This window comes from Saccostrea echinata, unplaced genomic scaffold, assembly GCF_033153115.1.
Source record: "Saccostrea echinata isolate AGI-Se365-2 ecotype Australia unplaced genomic scaffold, CSIRO_AGI_Sech_v1 ptg000012l, whole genome shotgun sequence".
NCBI classification, from domain to species: Eukaryota; Metazoa; Mollusca; class Bivalvia; order Ostreida; family Ostreidae; genus Saccostrea; species Saccostrea echinata.
The window spans coordinates 10544492-10564016 of record NW_026889761.1 but is presented as its reverse complement, the minus strand read 5'-3'; the positions used below and the strand labels follow the sequence as shown (position 1 = coordinate 10564016).

The following is a 19525-nucleotide window of genomic DNA, read 5'->3' as shown; positions in this document are numbered from 1 at the left end:
ACCAACACTGGGCCAACAGGAAGTTGTACATTGTGCCACTGTTGGGCCAATGCCAGATAACCAACCGTTGAATGTTGGCCGAACGTTGAGCCAGCTTGTTGGTTGAACTTTGGACCGATGAGCAAGATGACTTTGGGCCAACGCAGAAAACTGACAGAGGGCCAACGTAATTTTCACAGTTGGACTTGCGTCGGCCCAACGTAAGCTTGTTATCTGGGTTCTACGGCATTGAGAGAATGCGTTAGTATTTGACAAGTTGAAAGGGAGTTCTGTCTGCTCTATAAGTTGAGATCCTCCTCCCTACTACACACAACATTCTCCTTTTTAATAGCTAGTAGTATTAAATATTCCTAAAAAATTATTTTGAATTATTTTTTTAATATCAGTATGTAATATCATTATTTCTTTGTTTTGTTGTTTTATGTTTTTTGTTGTTGTTTTTTTTTTTTTTTCATTTTTAAGCCATCAATTGGATTTCTTATGAAGTGTACTTTTTAATCAATGAAATATACATTGATGAATATATCATCAATCTAATATTTAACGATCTACGTTATATAATTATTTATACAAACATATATTCAAACCATAAAATATCTTTGTTTTAATTACTGTTTGGAGCTTGCAGAAGAAAAAATATGACCCGCTTACTCGGTCCGTCAGATTCATGATAAATTCAAATCATTACCCCTGGGGGTAGGGTGGGTCCACAATGGACAATCAGAATTTTAAAAACAAACATATAGGGAACACATTTTATGATATCTCCTAAAAAAACAGCCAAGCCATGTTTAGTAATATTTATATTGAATGAAATATGAAGATAACGAACAGTATTCAATCTCGAAAGTCCAATGAAACGATATGAATTTGGAGCAGAGGAAACACGGACCTCAAATTTTAGAGGTGGGATCAGGTGCCATGGAGGAGTGAACATCCCCTGCCGGTCACACCCGCCGAGTGCTCCTTGTCATGATCGGGAAACAAAAACCGGAAATATCCGTAGACAGTTCAGTGTATAAATAATGGCTTAACAATCAGTATGAAAAACGTCAGTCAGCATTTGACTCAATGACAGGTTGTATGTGCTGACAAGGTCATTGTATCGACCGAAAATTTTGCGAAAAGATGACTTCAAAGCATCCTCAGGTAGTGTACGAGGGGTGATCAAAAAGTTTGCGAACTATCTCTATATTTACATTTCTGACAAATGGACTGTTCTTGTTATGAAAAATAATTTGCATGGTAAGAAATATAAGAATCTGAAAAATCTTTTAGCCTCTGTGAACAGAACGCTACGGAGCATGTCAAGTGACCGCCTGTATCACGTGAGTCGCGCATGGGCAGAATGTAGGCAAATGTGCATTTGAATAGGAGAGGAAATAATGAACACTGAAACCTTATTTCATTTCTTTTATAAAAGTAATTTAAGTAGTTCGCGAACTTTCTGATCACCCCTCATAGATTCAAATTTATTCAAATCATGACCCCCGTCGGTAGGGTGAGCCACACTGGACAAAGATTTAAATATGCACCTTTTACAATTTATCTCTGAAAGAACAGCCAAGCCATGCTTAGACATATTTATGTGGAAGCATCCTCAGATAATGTAGACACAAGTTGCGATCAAATCAAAGTTCTACAAAGTAATATATAAGATTTTTTTAAAACTTCTACTCAAGAATAACAAAAGAAAGCCATGATAAGACATCTTTATACGGAAGCGTTCCCGGGTAGTGTAGATTTAAATTTGTGCAGTTCATGACCCCCAGTATAGGTTGGGGCCACAGTGTTTAATAAAAGGAATATTTATGGGAAAAATCTCCTGATGGTGAACAGCAGCGCCAAAGTAACTGAAGTAAGCGTTGTACCCCATAGACTTTTTGTTAAATATTAGTTTCAATCTTTGTGGATAAATTAGCAAATGACTCATAATTTATTCATCAGTCTTAATAACTACGCCATTGCAGATATATGATTGATTTTTCAGGCCTTAGAAAAGAATGGATCAAAGAAGATTCTAGGACGTTTTCATATATTCAGAACTCTTCCTCCAAATGAAAATTATACTTACGCCACAAGGTTTACTGTAGACTCTAAGACAGATAGTGGATGGTACAATGTATCCTTGCATACTGATATGGGGTCAAACATCTTTGAACTGGAAACACGTACCAATAACATTAAAATGGCTCCTATTTTTATCAGACAAGCTTTGCCAGATCTGCAAGTTGACGAAATGACAACAAATCTTACCATGGATAATCTAGGTTATAACTTGCTAAATGTATCCTGGACTGTTCGGAACATTGGAAAAGGGCCTACAATAAATAACTTTTGGACAGATACAATTTTTCTTAATGAAAAAAATAGCAATGGTTTTTATTCAAGAAGAATTCTTTTGAATACCGCTATTCGAATTCCTCACTTACAATGCAACTCTACATACACGGAAAATGTTATGATAAAACTGAGTGATAGGCTGTATGGTATAAAAAATATTTCGATAAATGTTGATAATTTTCAAGTTTTGTACGGAGATAATTTAAGTAACAATGTTGCAACCCATGAAGTAAGTATACCACTACGATCTCCAAATCTCAGAATAATCTCAATGACGTTATTGAATGGTACTCTGTATAGTGGAAGAACTGGCGAAATATCGTGGACAGTAGTAAACACAGGATTACCTATTCCGGAGGAAAAATTCTGGAGAGATTCCTTAACTTTGCATGCGGATACAGAAATTCCAGGACCAAATCTACCTAAGATAACATCATATATAAAGGGACCATTACAAAACCGTGGTTTCTACACACGAATTGCGCGCATAATTATTCCTAAAAACTTTCTTGGATATCTATCTGCCCAAATAATGATAAACAACCATTGGGATTTGTTTGAAGGAAACAGCAAAGAAGACAATTCAATGACCATATCTATTACCGTCTTATCACCCCCGTCACCTGATCTGGTTGTCACAAAAATCAACAGTTACCTCCTGCAAGGTACACGCACTGCTTATGTGTCTTGGACAGTTAAAAATACCGGAAACTCCATGAGCACGACTATACAATGGGTGGATGCAGTAGGTGTTAAATTATCTGATGAAAATAAAACTTTAATTCTATCAAAATTCAATCAGTCATTGCAACTTGAATCCGGGGCTCAGTACACATTAAATCAAACAATACTAATACCATCGGCAATAATTGGCGAATTGCAATTTTATGTTGTCATTGACGTCGAGGAAAATATAGAAGAAATAAACGGCGAAGCAAACAACTGGAAAGAAGACAATCATAGATACACTTTTTCTGGTATTCCAAAAGCAAATCTTATAGCCACGATAATTTCAACAGAGAGTTGTTCAATTGAGGATGACGATTACGTCTGCATATCTTACAATGTTTCTAATAACGGTGGACAGTCTACCGAAAAATCTTCGTGGTATGACGCTATTTTCGTTTCTATTAATCATAATTCTAATGAAAGCTTGCAGCAAAACCTTCACAATATTGCTTTGCATACACACATTGGAGAACTGGCCCCACTTGACGTATACACCGTGAATACTACAGTGACCGTCCCTAAGGATTTTGAGGGAAATGAAACATTCTTCTACGTGTATCCGGATTATGAAATTCAAACTTTATCAGAAAACCAAACTTCTGTGATTAAAAAAGCCATTTCCTCGGTCGAACACGTATTTTATGTTCCTCCAAGAAAAGCATGCGCAAATTTGAACGTACAAATTTTGTCCAGATTAAAGCCCCAAATTGGAGGTGAGCCAATGGGAATACTTTTAAATATTACCAACAATGGTACTTGTGACATTAATAGAATTTTTTTCATCGCTATATATCTTAGTAAAGATGTCAACTATGATATGTTTGAAAGAAAAATTAAAACACTCAAGGTAAATAAACCTATTTATGCAAATAGCACAATAACCACTGAGACAAAGATAGATCTTCCTTTTATACATGAAACGCAGGATTATTCCTTGGTTATGCAAGTGGATTCCCGATCTGAAATTATTGAAATAGATGAAGATGATAATATTGCTATAACATTTCTTATCATACAAAAAAATCTTAGGACCGATATTGCTGTATCAGATGTAAGTGCACCAGCGGAAGTAGACTATGGAAAAAATGTCACTTTAAGTTGGTCAGTTTTCAATGATGGCGCTGAAACTGCACGAGGATACAAATGTGACAATGTGTATTTTTCACAGGACCAACAATGGGATATAAGTGATTATCAGTTTGGTGAAACACAATGTAAATCGTTTGTTATAGAATCTAACAAAAACATTTCTCATGGGATGCTAAATACATATACAGCTCACCTGCCTCCTCTTGCTGCAAGATCCTACAGAACAATTGTTAAAGTAAGAACAAATTTAGAAGACTATGATCCGAAAAACAACATTGCTGTTTCCATTAACAGTACGAAGATTAAATTTCCTCTATGTGCTCTTGGGGAGAATTTAACATTTAATATTGCCCCTGGCGAAGCAATGGTTATACGCATCCCAGATGTACCTGCAGATCGTTCCCTTCTTGTCAAAACTAGAAGCCACACAAGTGTCATATTTCACGAAATTTTTATAAAACTTGGATCTGCGCCAAGTGAATATGATTTTGACAGCACAGTTATAGACCCATTTCTAACCAATCAAGAAATATCGATTCAGAATACACGAGAAGGAGATTACTACATTTTAGTGAAATCACATGAATCAGATCTCCGAAATGTATTCACTTTGATTACATTAGAAGCAAAGATTGCAAAATTTGAAATTTTGAAAGTTTATCCAAAATATGTAGCATCACTAGGGAACGTGACCCTTAAAATATATGGCACCCTTTTCCCGGAGGACTTTACAGCTTTTCTTTACAATGAAACTTTCAAAATTCAGTGTCATAAGCAATACTGGTTTTCGTCCTCCATGGTAGCAGCCACATTTGACTCAAGAACTTTACGAATCAACTCCAGCTACAGATTGAATTTAACTGATGGTGAATCAAAACAGGCAACATTACTACCGATTGCTTTGACAGTAGTCAAAGGAATACCTGGAAAGGTGGTCACTAAAATATCTGTGCCTGGTCCACTAAGAGATGATGAGATAGGAGAAATAAAGCTAGATTTTGAAAATGTGGGTCAAACTGATGCTACTTCTCAAATATTTCGAATACGAGCAAAAGGAGATGGTCAACTGATGCTAGTAAACAAGAAACAAAGCAACCGCTGGACTAATAGTATTACTGTAATTGGTGGGTCATCAGACGGGCCTGGGGGAATTCTATCACCTTCAGAGACTGGTCGATTATCCATAAAAGTGAAGTGTGAGAGTAGACGAGTCCAAATTACCCTTGCGAAGATTCTTGAATCAGATGGGTCAAAACATTCGTACCTGAATATGCGAAACAATTTAAAACCTAAATATTATGAGGAAAGCGATTGGGATCGGGTGTGGGAAAATTTTATTCAGCTTTTGGGAAAATCATGGTTTTCATTGCAAAGCAAGGTGTCCGAAATCAGAAATGAAATGTCTTTGGTGGAACAGCGACAACTTTCATTCAATGAAATCATGCAGCGAATTATCGAAATTGCGGATGGTGTTGGCGAAAAGCGTTACATGGCTGAGTTTTCAGACTTTGCAAATGTTGGTTCATTCGGGGAAACTTTATTAGATATCGTTCGTGCATATCCTCGGAGAATAGGTTTAAGAGGTGTCGATGGTGCATTTGGAATAGGATGGATAGCCTCCATTTGGTAAGTTCAAACATTTCTTTTCTAATGAAACCTTTTCTGTTGGTAATTTTTTCTTATGAGTAATATTCTTTTATTTTCAATGCAGGGAATGTTATTTGGAAGGTATGGATGAGGTGGTAGCACTTTTGAACTGGAAAAGAGAAGAAATTGTATTTACGGCAGATACATATGGGATATATACCAATGAAGATAAAGGAAATCTCACAATGATTAGTGGAGGTTTACTTATGTTTCATAACTGATTGAATTTCTATATTGTCTTCATTTGAAATATCATAGTATATTTGTTTACAATACTGATTATACATTCTAAGATCAATTTTGTTTTTCCGTTTATCTATTTCTATAAGAGGAATCGAAAATTGATGAATAAAAATGTCAACTGGTGTAGAAAAGGAATTATGAAAATACAATATTTCCCTTTGATTAATTAACTATATTTAAATGAATGTACATTTTCATTGTCATGTTTTCTTACTAGATTTGGTTTCTTTTTTGGATACAACAACTGGAGATGTGTTCAATTTTAACGTCACGACTGGAAATGTTTCTTCCATTGTGAAGCAAAATATAAAGATAAATCTTGTCTATGACAACAAACAGACTTTAAAAAGCATTGCATATGGTGGAAATACATTGGATTTTATTTACAATGACAACTTGAAAATTGTAGCAATAAATAAAAGGGAACTATCAGGAAATTTTGCAACTTGGTTATTATTTTTTTTAACCCTACTATCAAATTCCTCCGTATGCTAGTATATGGATTATCCAGAACTTTTACATTTCTTTTTCAGTATGTACTCCTACACAGAGGAAAACCTCCTTTCCACTGTAAACTGTGGCAGACATGTTACATCATATCTTTACAACGAAATAGGCCATTTAATAAGAATCACTGAAAGTTCTGGTTTATTGCACGTGATACGATATTCAAGTGATGGCCGTTTGAATGCAGTAGACAAGTATGTGAATGATCGGCTCATTTCTCGTGTAGTGTATAAGGATTACTTGAATGGAAAAATTGATGTGTGGACAATGCCACAAAATATAACAGAATCGTACTGGATAACAACTCACGGTCATATAGCTGGCTTTAAAAAGAGTTTCTTTCCTATTCGTAAATTTCAACGTCAGAAAGATATAGAAGAAATCATCGAAGGAGATTTGGTAAGATCTTTAATCCATACCTTTTATTTATCTTCCATTTGAAATAAATCATGCAATCATAACTCAACATAGATATATCATTCTAGTCAATTGGTAACGATATTGCATTATAATTCTTTGGGGGAAATTAATGTAATTTAATGAGAATGCTTTGAAAATAACGTGTTTCTGAGTTAGGCTAACTCATCACATTACAGAGGATAGCGAAAATTTAAACAATCCTATTTTCTTGTGCAAAACGATAAAGCCATTTAATAATAGCATACAGATTTTCAGTTGAATGAAACTACCTTTTAAACAAATAAAAAATGTTAATTAGCTGTGTTACGAATTAGGCCTCATGATCAAGTGTAAAATGGTTAAGATACAAATTACCTCTGAAATAAGTATTTAATATTGAAACTGTAGTCATATTCATGTATTTGTTTTAGGTCATTGAACGTCGAATTTCGTTTGGTGATTTTCACGAAATACAAGATGGAAATGGAAATAGTGTTTTCTTTCAAGAGGATGAAAATGGAAACATTGCAACTTACGCTGATGCTAATTTGAATACATATTATATCCTACGATCCTTAAGGGGCTATGTTTTCATGATAATGTACCCAGACAACTCCAATGAAACTTTCATTTATTCTAATAATTCGTTAGTTCATAAAGATCAAAGTGGACGAAAAATGGCTTACCACTTCGATGACACAGAGAAACTAACATTTCGCTACTCAGAGGATAAAGGCTTCCTTCATTTTCAATATAATGAAATTGGTCGTATAATGTCCGTACAAAATCAAGATACATCTACCTCGCTGTCTTATGATGAAAGTGGACGCATCACAGAATTAAGATCTGAAGAAGACACAATACATCAAACATACGACAGCCAAAATCTTCTGAAAAGTTTAAGGATCTCCGGAGCCCCGTATGACATTGATTATTTATATAATGATTATGGACAGATTATGTATGTTACAAACAGGGCAGATGATCAGATGCTTATAAGAATGACATACGATGCCAATGGGATGATTAAACAGAAGACTCTTGGTAACAACGCGAAAACGATTTTCACATACTACGAGACGACAAGATTACTTAAGACATTATCAAACTATTATCCAAATGGTTCAATCTCTTCCAAATTTCAATATAGCTACGACCAGAAAGGACGATTATCTGCAATGTCAACAGTACAAGGCATCTGGTCATTTTCTTATGACTTAACTGGACAATTAGTGTATATCAAGAATCCAATGAATTCAACGACAACCATTGTATACGATCAATGTAAAAATCGTGTTACTGTCTCGCAAAATGGAAAAAAACACAATTATCAACGAAATGTATTGAACCAGTATATTTCTATCGATGGCTTAGATACTGAATATGATAGGAAGGGCAATCTGATAAAGAAAGGAAATTTTTCCTTGGATTTTAACGATGACAACCGGTTATCAAATTTTACTACGCTTTCTAACAACTGCACACTTCACTACAACGGCTTTGGGCATATTAGAGGGAAAGTATGCAGAAACAATGTGGAAATTTACCTTACAGATTCATTTGGTCGAATATTGAAACAGGTAGATGTACTAAAAAAATTGTTTTCAACTATGTCGTAGCCTTTCCTCTGATATAGCGTATTTATCCATCTTTCTGAAGCGTGTCTCATGTTTGAATTAAACAAAAACAGCATATTTGTATGATAATAAACACACAATGTCATTTCATTTCAGTTTGAAAAAAATTCCGATAATTATTTCACTAATAATAATTTCTATTATTTCATTTTTTCAGAGATATTCTCAAACAGGGTCAACTGAATATCATATATACGAATCTGAAGTAGGACTGGTTGCAACAAAGAGAGATAGAGAATATTATTACTACCAGTATGATGCTTTTGGGTATGTAATTGGTGAGATAAAACACATATACACATGTAAATGATTATCTAATCTCTCCATTTATTTCTTTTTTCGTATGTTATCAATCATTGTGTTTATTTTTATACACCCTTAATGAGCATTGAATTCATCTGAAAACTCGTACATGAACAATTCCATAAAAATGCCAAACATTTTCTTTGGATGATAAAAAAATGATATTGCTATGATGATATGTTGAAGAAACATCTCATTCTATTTTTCATAGAAAATTTAAGGACATGTAATTTAACCACAAAGTCAGATATTGACTTTTTTTTCTGTGTATACATTGTCTAATAGTTTAAGTCTAGTATTATTATTGCCAATTTGGTGATCGTGATACTAAACAATAATTGTTGTTTTAGGTCAGTACAATGATTGAGCCACCTGAGGAGTACAAAATTCATGTGACTTATTTATCGTATTGACCACATAAACAGCAATCATTGTTTTCTTTACTGATGATTAATTAAATGATACAAACTTGGTAAACAGGTCTTACTACCTTTCTTGATTTTTTACATTTGTTGATTGATTGATTGATTGATTGATTGATTGTAAGTTGTTTTAGTTGTATTACGTCCCATTCGAGAATTTTTCACTCATATAGAGACGTCACCATATACCGGTGAAGGGTTTCAAATTTTGACCTTTAATTGGCACTCAGGGCCATTGAACAGTGAGGGTTCTTTATTGTGCCAACGTATGCCGTGACACGGGGCCTCGGTTTTCAAGGTCTCATCCGAAGGACCAGCAACTTTAGCTTTAAAGTGCCGAGCGCATGGCGAAGGAACAGTTGCTACCCAGTTTTTATCGAATTAGGTCAGTAGCGGCCGAGATTCGAATTCACGACCTCCCGATCACGGAGCGAGCGCTCTACCGACTGATCTACCGTGAACGGTTACATTTGTTGAAGATCTCGCCAAACGCAATGAGAGAAACAAGATTGAAATAAAATTAACCATTTGTATTGATTTTGAATTTCTTGACCTATATTTGGTGCGATGTTGAAAAATAATTATGTTCCTCTGAAAATTGGATGCAGGTGAAATAACTTTTAATAAATTTTTATTGCAGATTGAATTAATGTATTAATTTGCATGGAAGTTTCTTGATATATTTTTAAACCAATGTAGAAAAAAAACATATTTTCACCTGGAAGTCTCAAGAAGGTGAACATAACTTAGTAAGATGAATTTTCCTACAATGCTGGATCTCAACTAATCAGAGAGGTAGGAATTATTCAAACATACTCATATAACAAAGTCCTTTATTTTTTTTTTCTAGGTCTGTTGTGGAAATTTTAGATCATCAAGGGCATACCATTAATACGTTTTCGTACGACGCTTTTGGGAATGTTGCTTACAATCAAAATAAATATGTAAGTGAATTCCTCTACCTTGGACAATGGGGAACAATATCAATTAGCGAATTATCAGGCATTTATTTAATCGGGGACAATCTATACGACTCGCATATTGGTCGATTCCTGAATATGGATAAGAAAGGAATATTTTGTCATAAGCCAAACTTATACATGTTCAAAGGAAATAACCCATTGAGAATGGCAAACGGTATAGAGGATGATAAAACATGCCACATGAATGATCCATGTAAGTTACATTTTTTGAAAATACATCACTTCATTTATTTTGATGTAATAATCTTATCTGTTGATCCAAAGGAGTATCTTTGTTTCCACAAAGGAAAGTTTATCGAACATTTACTTTTTGTTTGTACTTCAAATTGCATTCTTAAGAGCAACATATATATATATATATATATATATATATATATATATATATATATATATATATATATATATATATATATATATGTATGTATAAATATTTCAGACTTACATTTGATATACACTTCTACTAAAGTTGATGGGTCAACATACACATTAAACACGTATTCAAAAACTCACAGCAAGAACATTAATGGTGGAAAAAGCGTAAAAACCATGCAGCGTCGCCAGATACGGTCTGTCTCAACCTTTGTTACACACAGAATCAGTAATATTAATAAAGGGAATGGACTAAAAGATATATTCTATAATACATTTGACATAAAAGATCGTTTGAAGGACAAGTCTTTGTGTCAACAATACATCGCAGATACAGCACTAACCGATGGCCTACATTTCTTGGAAGATAAGATTTTCAAATCTTCGCCTATTGGACGTGCTCTGGATATCGCTACATTTGCTTATAAACATAGAGATTGTATTTTCTCCCCCTGTGATTGTTTGGACAATGCTAGGCAGGTAAGGCGACATGGCTGCATCTATAAGATGAAGCAGTCAAACGTTATGTGAAATTTTAAAACATTAATACAATATTCAGATCATTATTTGAAATATGTGTTTCTCTTTATTTAATATTTCTCTTTTGATAGTTTCTTGTGTAATTCCTCTCTCTCTGTCCTACATAAAGCATTTTCACAGCCATAATGTCAGTTATTAAGTTTTATAGCTAGTTTAATTTGTAAAGTAAATGATTTATATGAAATTGAATTAATATGATATGAATAAAATGATACATGAAATTGATTTTATGATCAAATAAATTTGAAATACCAGGATGATGTTTTTCTATTATCGAAAATATCATATGATTATTTCCTACTTATTTTCAGTCCCTGCATAATTCATATAATGACGCAAAAATGAAAATCAATTCCTTTATAACCGATGACAGAGCAAGAGAGAGTGCCATGACGAATTATTGCAACGGATGGAAGCAAACTTGCATTAGACAGTTTATTCCAGTAAAACATAATTATGTTTCCCGTTTTGAGTTTTTTTTTTAAGAATCCAGTTATACTTAAAAATTTTAATTTTTAATTTTTATAGGAATCAAAATATCTGTCAAATTCCAATTTCAGATAAACTGTGGAAAAGTCAGTCATTTCCTTAGTGATCAATTTAGCCATTTCAAGGATGAGTTTAAAAGTATTTCCGACAACGTTATACCATTTTTCAATTCCATGGAGACGGGAATCGAGGATGCAGCGAGTGTTGCTTCTGATGCTTGCCACGCCTTTGCAAATATCGGGGAAGGATTCATACGCTGGATAAACTCACACGATCCTGTAATGATAAAGAATAAAAATGAAACCTATCCGACATATCTGTCTTACAGATATCTTAATGAACATTTTACCACGTGTTTTTAAAATGATTTTTCTTCGACAGAAATGATGTTCTTTACTTAATCATAATTATATGATTTCTGGTATTTCAATTTGCTTTAAAAAACTAAAAATGAAAAGTAAGATCAATTATTGGGAGAATATTAGACATATACATAACTGTAATTCTTTTCTAGAACAATTTAATTGGACCGACGGGATATGGCGCAGCGAGATTTATACTAAAAAACACAGATATGGTCTATAAAATTCAGTTCGAAAATGATGCAAATGCTACAGCACCAGCGCAGAGAGTATACATAGAGATGAATTTGGACAAAAACTTAAATCCAAGAACATTTCGACTTGGAACATTTGGATTCGGTAGTTTTCAAACAGAGTTTAATTTTAGGCAATCAGTCATCCAGGTATGGAGTAAAATTCATTTTGCAAGAAATGACACATGTACTGTTATAACAATGTTTAACGTTACAACAGTATGAATATTCTTACACTGTAGATTTTCTATACTTTAATATTGTTGATATATTGTAATTGGTGAATAATAATTGTATACATATTTCTTAGTTAATTGTGCTTAAATATATATATTTTTAAACATACTGCCCCTATTCTAAGAACTTTATGAACCAGTCAGGGTCAGTTTTTCAGTGTTTAGCATTCATATTTCAAATGCATTTCCGTTTGACCATGGGCAAAAAAAAAAAACAAGATGGAAATCGTAGTATTTTCAATTGTACAAAGGTAACTCTTTATGTAAGAGAAAACCTCATAACCTCTACAACTATTCTATAAAGTCTATCCGTATATAAATGTATAACTTCCTCTGTGTTTTTAGCATATGATTCCTTGCTGGCGACATCTGTCATAGTGTTCATTTCTTGTGTATTTAAGGAAAAGATTAACATGACGGAGGAATTGGGGGTATTTGTCGCAATACGAGGAGGATTGGACATTGTAAATAAAAAAGCTTCTTGGGAATTACAAGCAATCAATGCCAGTACTGGTATGCAGTCTCAATTACTTACCTTCGATCCTAATTTTTAGAAAAATCAATTTTAGACTTCTAACATATATATCCTACAGTGTCAATCCTATCGATAAGGTTTTTGGCCAGTATACTTTAAATATAATATACCTTATTTTTTTTACTTCTTTATCTTACCATTCCAATAAAATTTACTTTCAGGATTACCTCCCTCGGATCCATCAGTCGGGTTCCTTCCCCCAAACAACGGAACAACGGGACAAGGATTCGTCACTTTCTCCATTAGACCGAGTACTGATGTCAAGTCTTTGGATAAGATAACTGCCAAAGCTGTCATCATATTTGATCAAAACGAACCCATAGATACGCCTGAAATATTTAATACAGTGAGTGACTATTTTTTTCACAATGGCATGGATGTCTATCAGATATATATTCCAGACACATATCTTTGAAATATTTAACAGATAGACGATACGGCACCATACATAAAGAATTTAACAATTGACAAAGACGTGTTGGATTCCGGATCACTGGTTCTAAACATGGACGCCAAAGATGATGAAAGTGGATTAGATTATGTTAACATCATGTTGCAGTCAGGTACCCTTTTTTCTCTCTCTCTCTCTCTCTCTCTCTCTCTAGTGCTTTAATGAATCACTTTTTCACATCAGATTTTAAATAGCACTCACATTTTGTAGAATCTGGTTATATCTCTTTACTTGATGACGTCAAAGAACAGGCGGTTTTGGTTCCCTTTGAGCCAGGACACAATCACACTTTTATTGTACTCCCCATAGATCGCATTGGTAATCTTCCAAACCTAGAATTAGCAGGATCAAAATACTCCTATACGGTGTATATACCCAAACCTGAAGGTATTTTTTTTAAATATTTGTACTATTTTATTTATTTATTTATTTGCATAATTTTGTTTAAAAAAGCATAAAAAGAGCAAATATTAATTATTCAAAATATAATGCATTTATTGAATCTTTTTTCTTGACAAAGGTCTTTTGTCTTGTTCTTGACGGTTGAAGATCAATCAATTTCTTGCGATTACACTCAATCATGCTTATAATACACTTCACTCTGATTTATCATTCTGTAATTTAAAGACAATATTGGTTACACAAGGAAAATGTTTTCATGCATTTCAGTACGATGCGATGATGTAAACAATTGTTCTGGTAATGGACAGTGTCTGAAAATAAACTACTGTCTGTGTACTAACGGGTTTTATGGAACAGATTGTAGTAGGAGTAAGTAATACTGTTTAATTTCATGTACTCTTTCCTAAAAGGCTTTTGAGCACAAGTGCAATTTATTTTTATTTTTAATTTCTTAGCTACACCACCTTTGGACCCGCCTATCCTCGATGTTTTTGTGGGTAAACAGAAGAACATATCAGTCCCACTACATCTCATGTCATCAACAATTTCCAGCGATAAAGATGCCCACATGATCATCAAATGCAGCGGATTTCCAGATCACTCGTACTTCTCCGCTGGCAGTGTCATTAGGAATACCTTATACCTTGCAGCTGGCGACTTTGGTGATGTGATGTACATACCACCAAATAACTACAACAACAGCTTCACTTTAGATATAACAGCACTTGTTTTTATAGAAAGCACTTCAGAGTTTATAGAAAAGAAAACCAGCAGAACCATAGAAATAAACGAAGTTGTTAGTGACGATGAACGACAGCAATACATCAGGACTTACCTAAGTGTGTATTTAACGTTATTTAAGATGAAGTAATCTTATCTGATTATGTCAAAAAGATAGATATATAAACGGATCTAAAGTAAAGCTTCCCTATGAAGAAATCTATTTAAAGAATTATCGTTTGTGCGGAATAATTTGATTTTTTTCTGGCATCTTCTATATAATATTTGAAGAAAATATTATAATGTTCGACTTTTAGCTATTAGAAGAAGTCAAAATTACATTCTGATGATTGATTCTTTTACTATTCCTTTGTCCACAAAATAGTTTTATATTTTTCACCATTTTCCAGATTTTTTTTTTTTTTTTTTTTTTTTTTTTTTTTTGTGATTCAGGGTATAAATTGCACAAAAATAATAGATTATGTAAGTTCTGTAAACATTCTTGAACCTTCCGTTGAGATATCAACATAAGAGACAGTAATCATTCTCAAAGTCCAGTCAAACAATACAAATTGAGAGCAGAGTAAACATAGACCTCTGAAAACAGAGGTGGGATCAGGTACCATTGGGGAGTGAGTATCCTCTGTCGGCCAGTCATATACGCCGGGTGCTCTTTGTCATGATCGGGCAAAAGGAAAAATTCGTAGACATTTCAGTGTGATAATAATGGCCTCAGAATTTGTATGAAATATGTCAGTCAACATTCGACTTAACGATAGATTAGAAAAAAGAAATAATAGAAAACTATGCCTTTATATGTCAATCTCCAGGAATTCTTTTTAGGCCAGTTCTACTGTAATTTGATTTACTTCTAAAACATCGATTTTGATTAAGAATATTACAACTTAGCAATTTATGCAGAAATTCATATTGAAACCTTCTTTTAAAAAAATCCAGGAGAGTTGTTTACTATAAGATTTAAAGTTTTCTGAAGACCTTTCCATCTAATAAAGTTACTTTTACGACAGTTGAATATATCACAAAGAGTAAACTAGGCTATTCAGAAAGGTTTTATAGTTGATTTTGCTATTTATTTACTTACATTTTAAGGAACGACCAAACCACCACCTACCAGTACAATAGAAATGTTTACCAGAATCATGTCCTCAAGCACGACAGCTCTCCTGAACTTCCCGTCTCGAAATCCATCTGAGATATTGCCAAAATCAACTGTGCCGAAGTCAACCCTAACATCGCCAGCAATATCGTCAATCAAACCAAACATGTCTAGTAGCATTTTATCCTCAACAACAACAGAATCATCAAACAAATCTGTTGTAGAGGTAACAGCTGATTCTCATACGTCTGCAGTGAAGCAAGCAGTGATCGCTGGAATAGCCTCATCTCTTGGAGTTTTGTTGATCATTACTGTACTGACAGTTTTCCTTTGTGGAAGGAGAAAAAATAAGGACGATCGTCCGCACCAGGAAATGAGTAAGAAATTTTACTTTTTGATAATTTTAGGTGAAAGCATGTCTACTGAAAGAAAACTTATGGTTGAAAATAGTGTTTGAAAGTGCAGATCCAAATTGTTTAGTTGATTCATGAATACCAGTCAGCATGAATAGCTGATTTATTTATCGAATATGATTTGATTTAAACATTATGTATCATGGAGATCAGCAACCGTTAAATATATATGTTATGTATGATTATTTTAGGGAGAACCCGGCAGATGGTGCAGGAATTTGACAACAGCGCTATCGAAGACAGCAACGAAGAAACAGTGATGTGGTAGAGAGAGAAGGCGTTTCCATCACTTATTTTATGATTAGCAAGTGTTTAAATGCATAATAAAGCGAAGTTTTGTAAATATTTTATACGAAATATCACTAATCCATTATATCCCTGCCATATTTTATATAATTTATATAATTGTAAATCATATATGACAGCTACGTATACAAAAGTACTATGTATATTTCAAATTTTAAGAATAAAATTAGATATTGACTAGTATAATATATAATATATCATATAATCAATTATCAGTAATATATGTATTTCAAAGTTTAGTAATAAAAAAATATTTAAAAATCAAGTTGAGATTTTCATTTATCGTGATACATTTGTAAAGTGACGGTCTGCCGTTAAATTTTCAAATTTTACTAATTTCATTCATAACTTAGTCAGACTGAGTACATTTTCAACTGATCTTGCTTTATTACAGATTGATAAGGTTAACAAAATCAAGGGCTTGAAGAGACCACTTAAATCATCTAAGTAGCGTCATAGTTTGTACGTAACATGTTTATACATGAACAACTCAATTTGATATGAATGAATATACATGAACAACTCACACGGCGGGTGTGACCGGTCGGCAGGGGATGTTCACTCCTACATGACACGTGATCCCCCTTCTGATGTTTTGGAGGTCTGTGTTTGCTCTGCACCTATTTTGTAATGTTTAATGGACTTTTGAGCTTGAATACTGTTCGTTATCTCCATATATTTCATTTGTTTCAGTCAGTTAAGCATTGTGTCTTTAATAATGGGAAATGTCAAAATATAAAGATAACGAACAATTTCACAAATCCAATGAACAAGACAAATCGCGAACAGGGAAAAACAGGGACCCCTGGAAAAACCAGAGGTGGTATCAGGTGCCTAGGAGGAGTAACCATCCCCTGTTGGCCGGTCACGTCCGCCATGAGCCCTATGTATTGATCAGGTATACGGAGTACTTTGTAGTCAAATTTAGTTTAAAAAGAAATGACCTTACATATGGCATCAAACATTTCAAACAAAATACAATCCAACGATAGGTTGTGTTTACAAACAAGGCCATCATAATGACAGTAAAATTTACAGAGAGCTTATTTTAAACGGGGTTGTTGAAATCCTTTTAACATCAACTTATTTGTCAGTAGCTTGTCTCGCTTTAAAAATTGATCGTACTCGGAGCATACTATTGCGTATCGAATCAGGTGGGAGACAAGCAAACCATATGCAGATGATGTTGAAATATTACCTCATAACTAAGGGAAGTTGACGATGGAAAAGCTGGTCTTCCCATTTGTCATGGAGTTTAGTTATTAGTTGGCCATTATTATCTATAGTCAGTGAAACATTCAAATATGAAACAAATGTGGAAGACTCTGTAGTGTCTTTAATTTCGAGTTCACTGGGATATATCGAGTCGACATATAAATGAAAGTTACTACATGTATTGTTAATTGATAAAACGTCGTCGATATATCTAAATGTCGAGTTGAAGGCCACAGCAATTGTTTTCTTTTTCTCATGTAGAAGTTTTTGATAAATTGTGCTTCACAGTTATATAAAAACAGATCGGCTACTAAAGTTGCACAATTAGTGTCCAACGGAATTCCAGTAGATTGTTGGAAATGTGGTCTTCAAAGACTGCATCTATATTGTCAATTAGAATCTTCAGCATCTTCAGAGTACTTGTATGAAGAATCAGATTTTTAACAAAGTTATTTTGTAGTCACCCAATACGCTGGTAGAAAAAAAATGTGGAATATGTACTAAGATGATAAACCTTTGTTTGCCTTATATGGTTATTGTAATTGCACACAGCGGATCTTACCATGAACAATTGTCCAATCATCGAATGAATAGCAAAATCTACTGGCCAACTACATGTTTACATTTTTCTTCCAACACGTGGTTCAGACCAATCTACGATGCAATATCAAATGGACTGCAAAATAAACCAATTGAGAAATATATATAGGCCTATTGTTTTTATGAAAAAAGGGTTAAAATATACGATGAAACCAGAAACTTCAGAATAAGCTCGGAAGTTTCTGGTTTTATCCAACACTTTAAGCTAATTAACCAGAAGTTGTTGCATCCCGTCTGATATGTCTTAAAATGTCGTGAGGTAATTTTCGAGGAATAAATGAGTTGTCTACAATTAAGAGACTAGACTAAGGACGTTTGGAACAATGTATTTGAAAAGAAAAAAAATATAGAAAAATATTGGCTTGAAGTGGGGGGTGCATTAAAATGGGTTACATGTAAGTACCTTGTGGTAAAAATAAGTAGGGGGTGTCCTGTATACGAAACAAGTGCCCCTTAAATATAACTCACCTCCATTCACAGGAATGTTAAAAGCATTTAAATGATAGGTGATTTTTAAAAACTCAATCTTTTGAAAGGGAACTCTGAGCATATGTTGGAATACCAGGTCTCAAGACCATAAACTGAAAATAGACTTAAGTCAAAATTTCAAATCTGTATAACTTTTGAAATAATTTTGAAAATGAAACACAATTTTCACCATGTGTTTGTATAAATTTGAATATTATACAAACCTGCAATTTTTTAAGCAGTTTGTTAAATAAATTTTAGGGATATTCAGAATCTAGACTTAATTCTGTTCTCAGTTTATGGTCTTGGAGCCAGATGTGGAATTGTGAGCTGGTACCAACATGTTTTTGATGTAGTCTTTCTAATTTTTTAAAATCACTTTCTGTCTACTGAAAGAGAAGGGGTATTGTCCTTTCATTTTCTAATGTGATTTTTAATATATATCTAAAGTGCTTTATCCATTCTGACAGAGTATCAAGGTCTTTCTCTTCGTTTAGCATACTCCTTGACGGAATTCATAATAGAAACGTTCTGTCGCCATTTGAAAGATCTGGGCTCCCTAAATTGAGGACCTTTTAAAATAAAAGAAATGCAATCTTCAAAATAATTCAATAAATGTCAAATAAAAATACATTTCATGTTTTAAATCTTTTTCTATTTAATAGAAAGTAAGCAGACAGACAAATTGTATGATTATAATGAGCAGACAGATCCAACAAAATTGTAAAATTGTAAAATCTGAGGTGGGGATGGTATGGTATAATACT

The 19525-nt window shown here is 33.6% G+C and overlaps 1 protein-coding gene across 1 annotated transcript in view; it reads left to right on the top strand.

Moving 5' to 3' along the window:
• Positions 1-16450, top strand: part of LOC133184985 (uncharacterized) — a 33137-nt gene extending 16687 nt beyond the window's left edge. The window contains exons 12-30 of the mRNA XM_061320049.1: positions 1991-5787; positions 5873-6006; positions 6269-6500; positions 6585-6957; positions 7389-8537; positions 8752-8861; positions 10170-10495; positions 10739-11151; positions 11523-11654; positions 11772-11978; positions 12215-12445; positions 12933-13044; positions 13228-13412; positions 13494-13629; positions 13728-13904; positions 14187-14288; positions 14375-14758; positions 15750-16133; positions 16361-16450. Of these exons, the coding sequence (XP_061176033.1) occupies positions 1991-5787; positions 5873-6006; positions 6269-6500; positions 6585-6957; positions 7389-8537; positions 8752-8861; positions 10170-10495; positions 10739-11151; positions 11523-11654; positions 11772-11978; positions 12215-12445; positions 12933-13044; positions 13228-13412; positions 13494-13629; positions 13728-13904; positions 14187-14288; positions 14375-14758; positions 15750-16133; positions 16361-16437 (8661 nt within the window). The 3' untranslated portion in view covers positions 16438-16450. The remainder of the gene's footprint in view (positions 1-1990; positions 5788-5872; positions 6007-6268; positions 6501-6584; positions 6958-7388; positions 8538-8751; positions 8862-10169; positions 10496-10738; positions 11152-11522; positions 11655-11771; positions 11979-12214; positions 12446-12932; positions 13045-13227; positions 13413-13493; positions 13630-13727; positions 13905-14186; positions 14289-14374; positions 14759-15749; positions 16134-16360) is intronic.
• The last annotated feature ends 3075 nt before the right edge of the window (positions 16451-19525 follow it).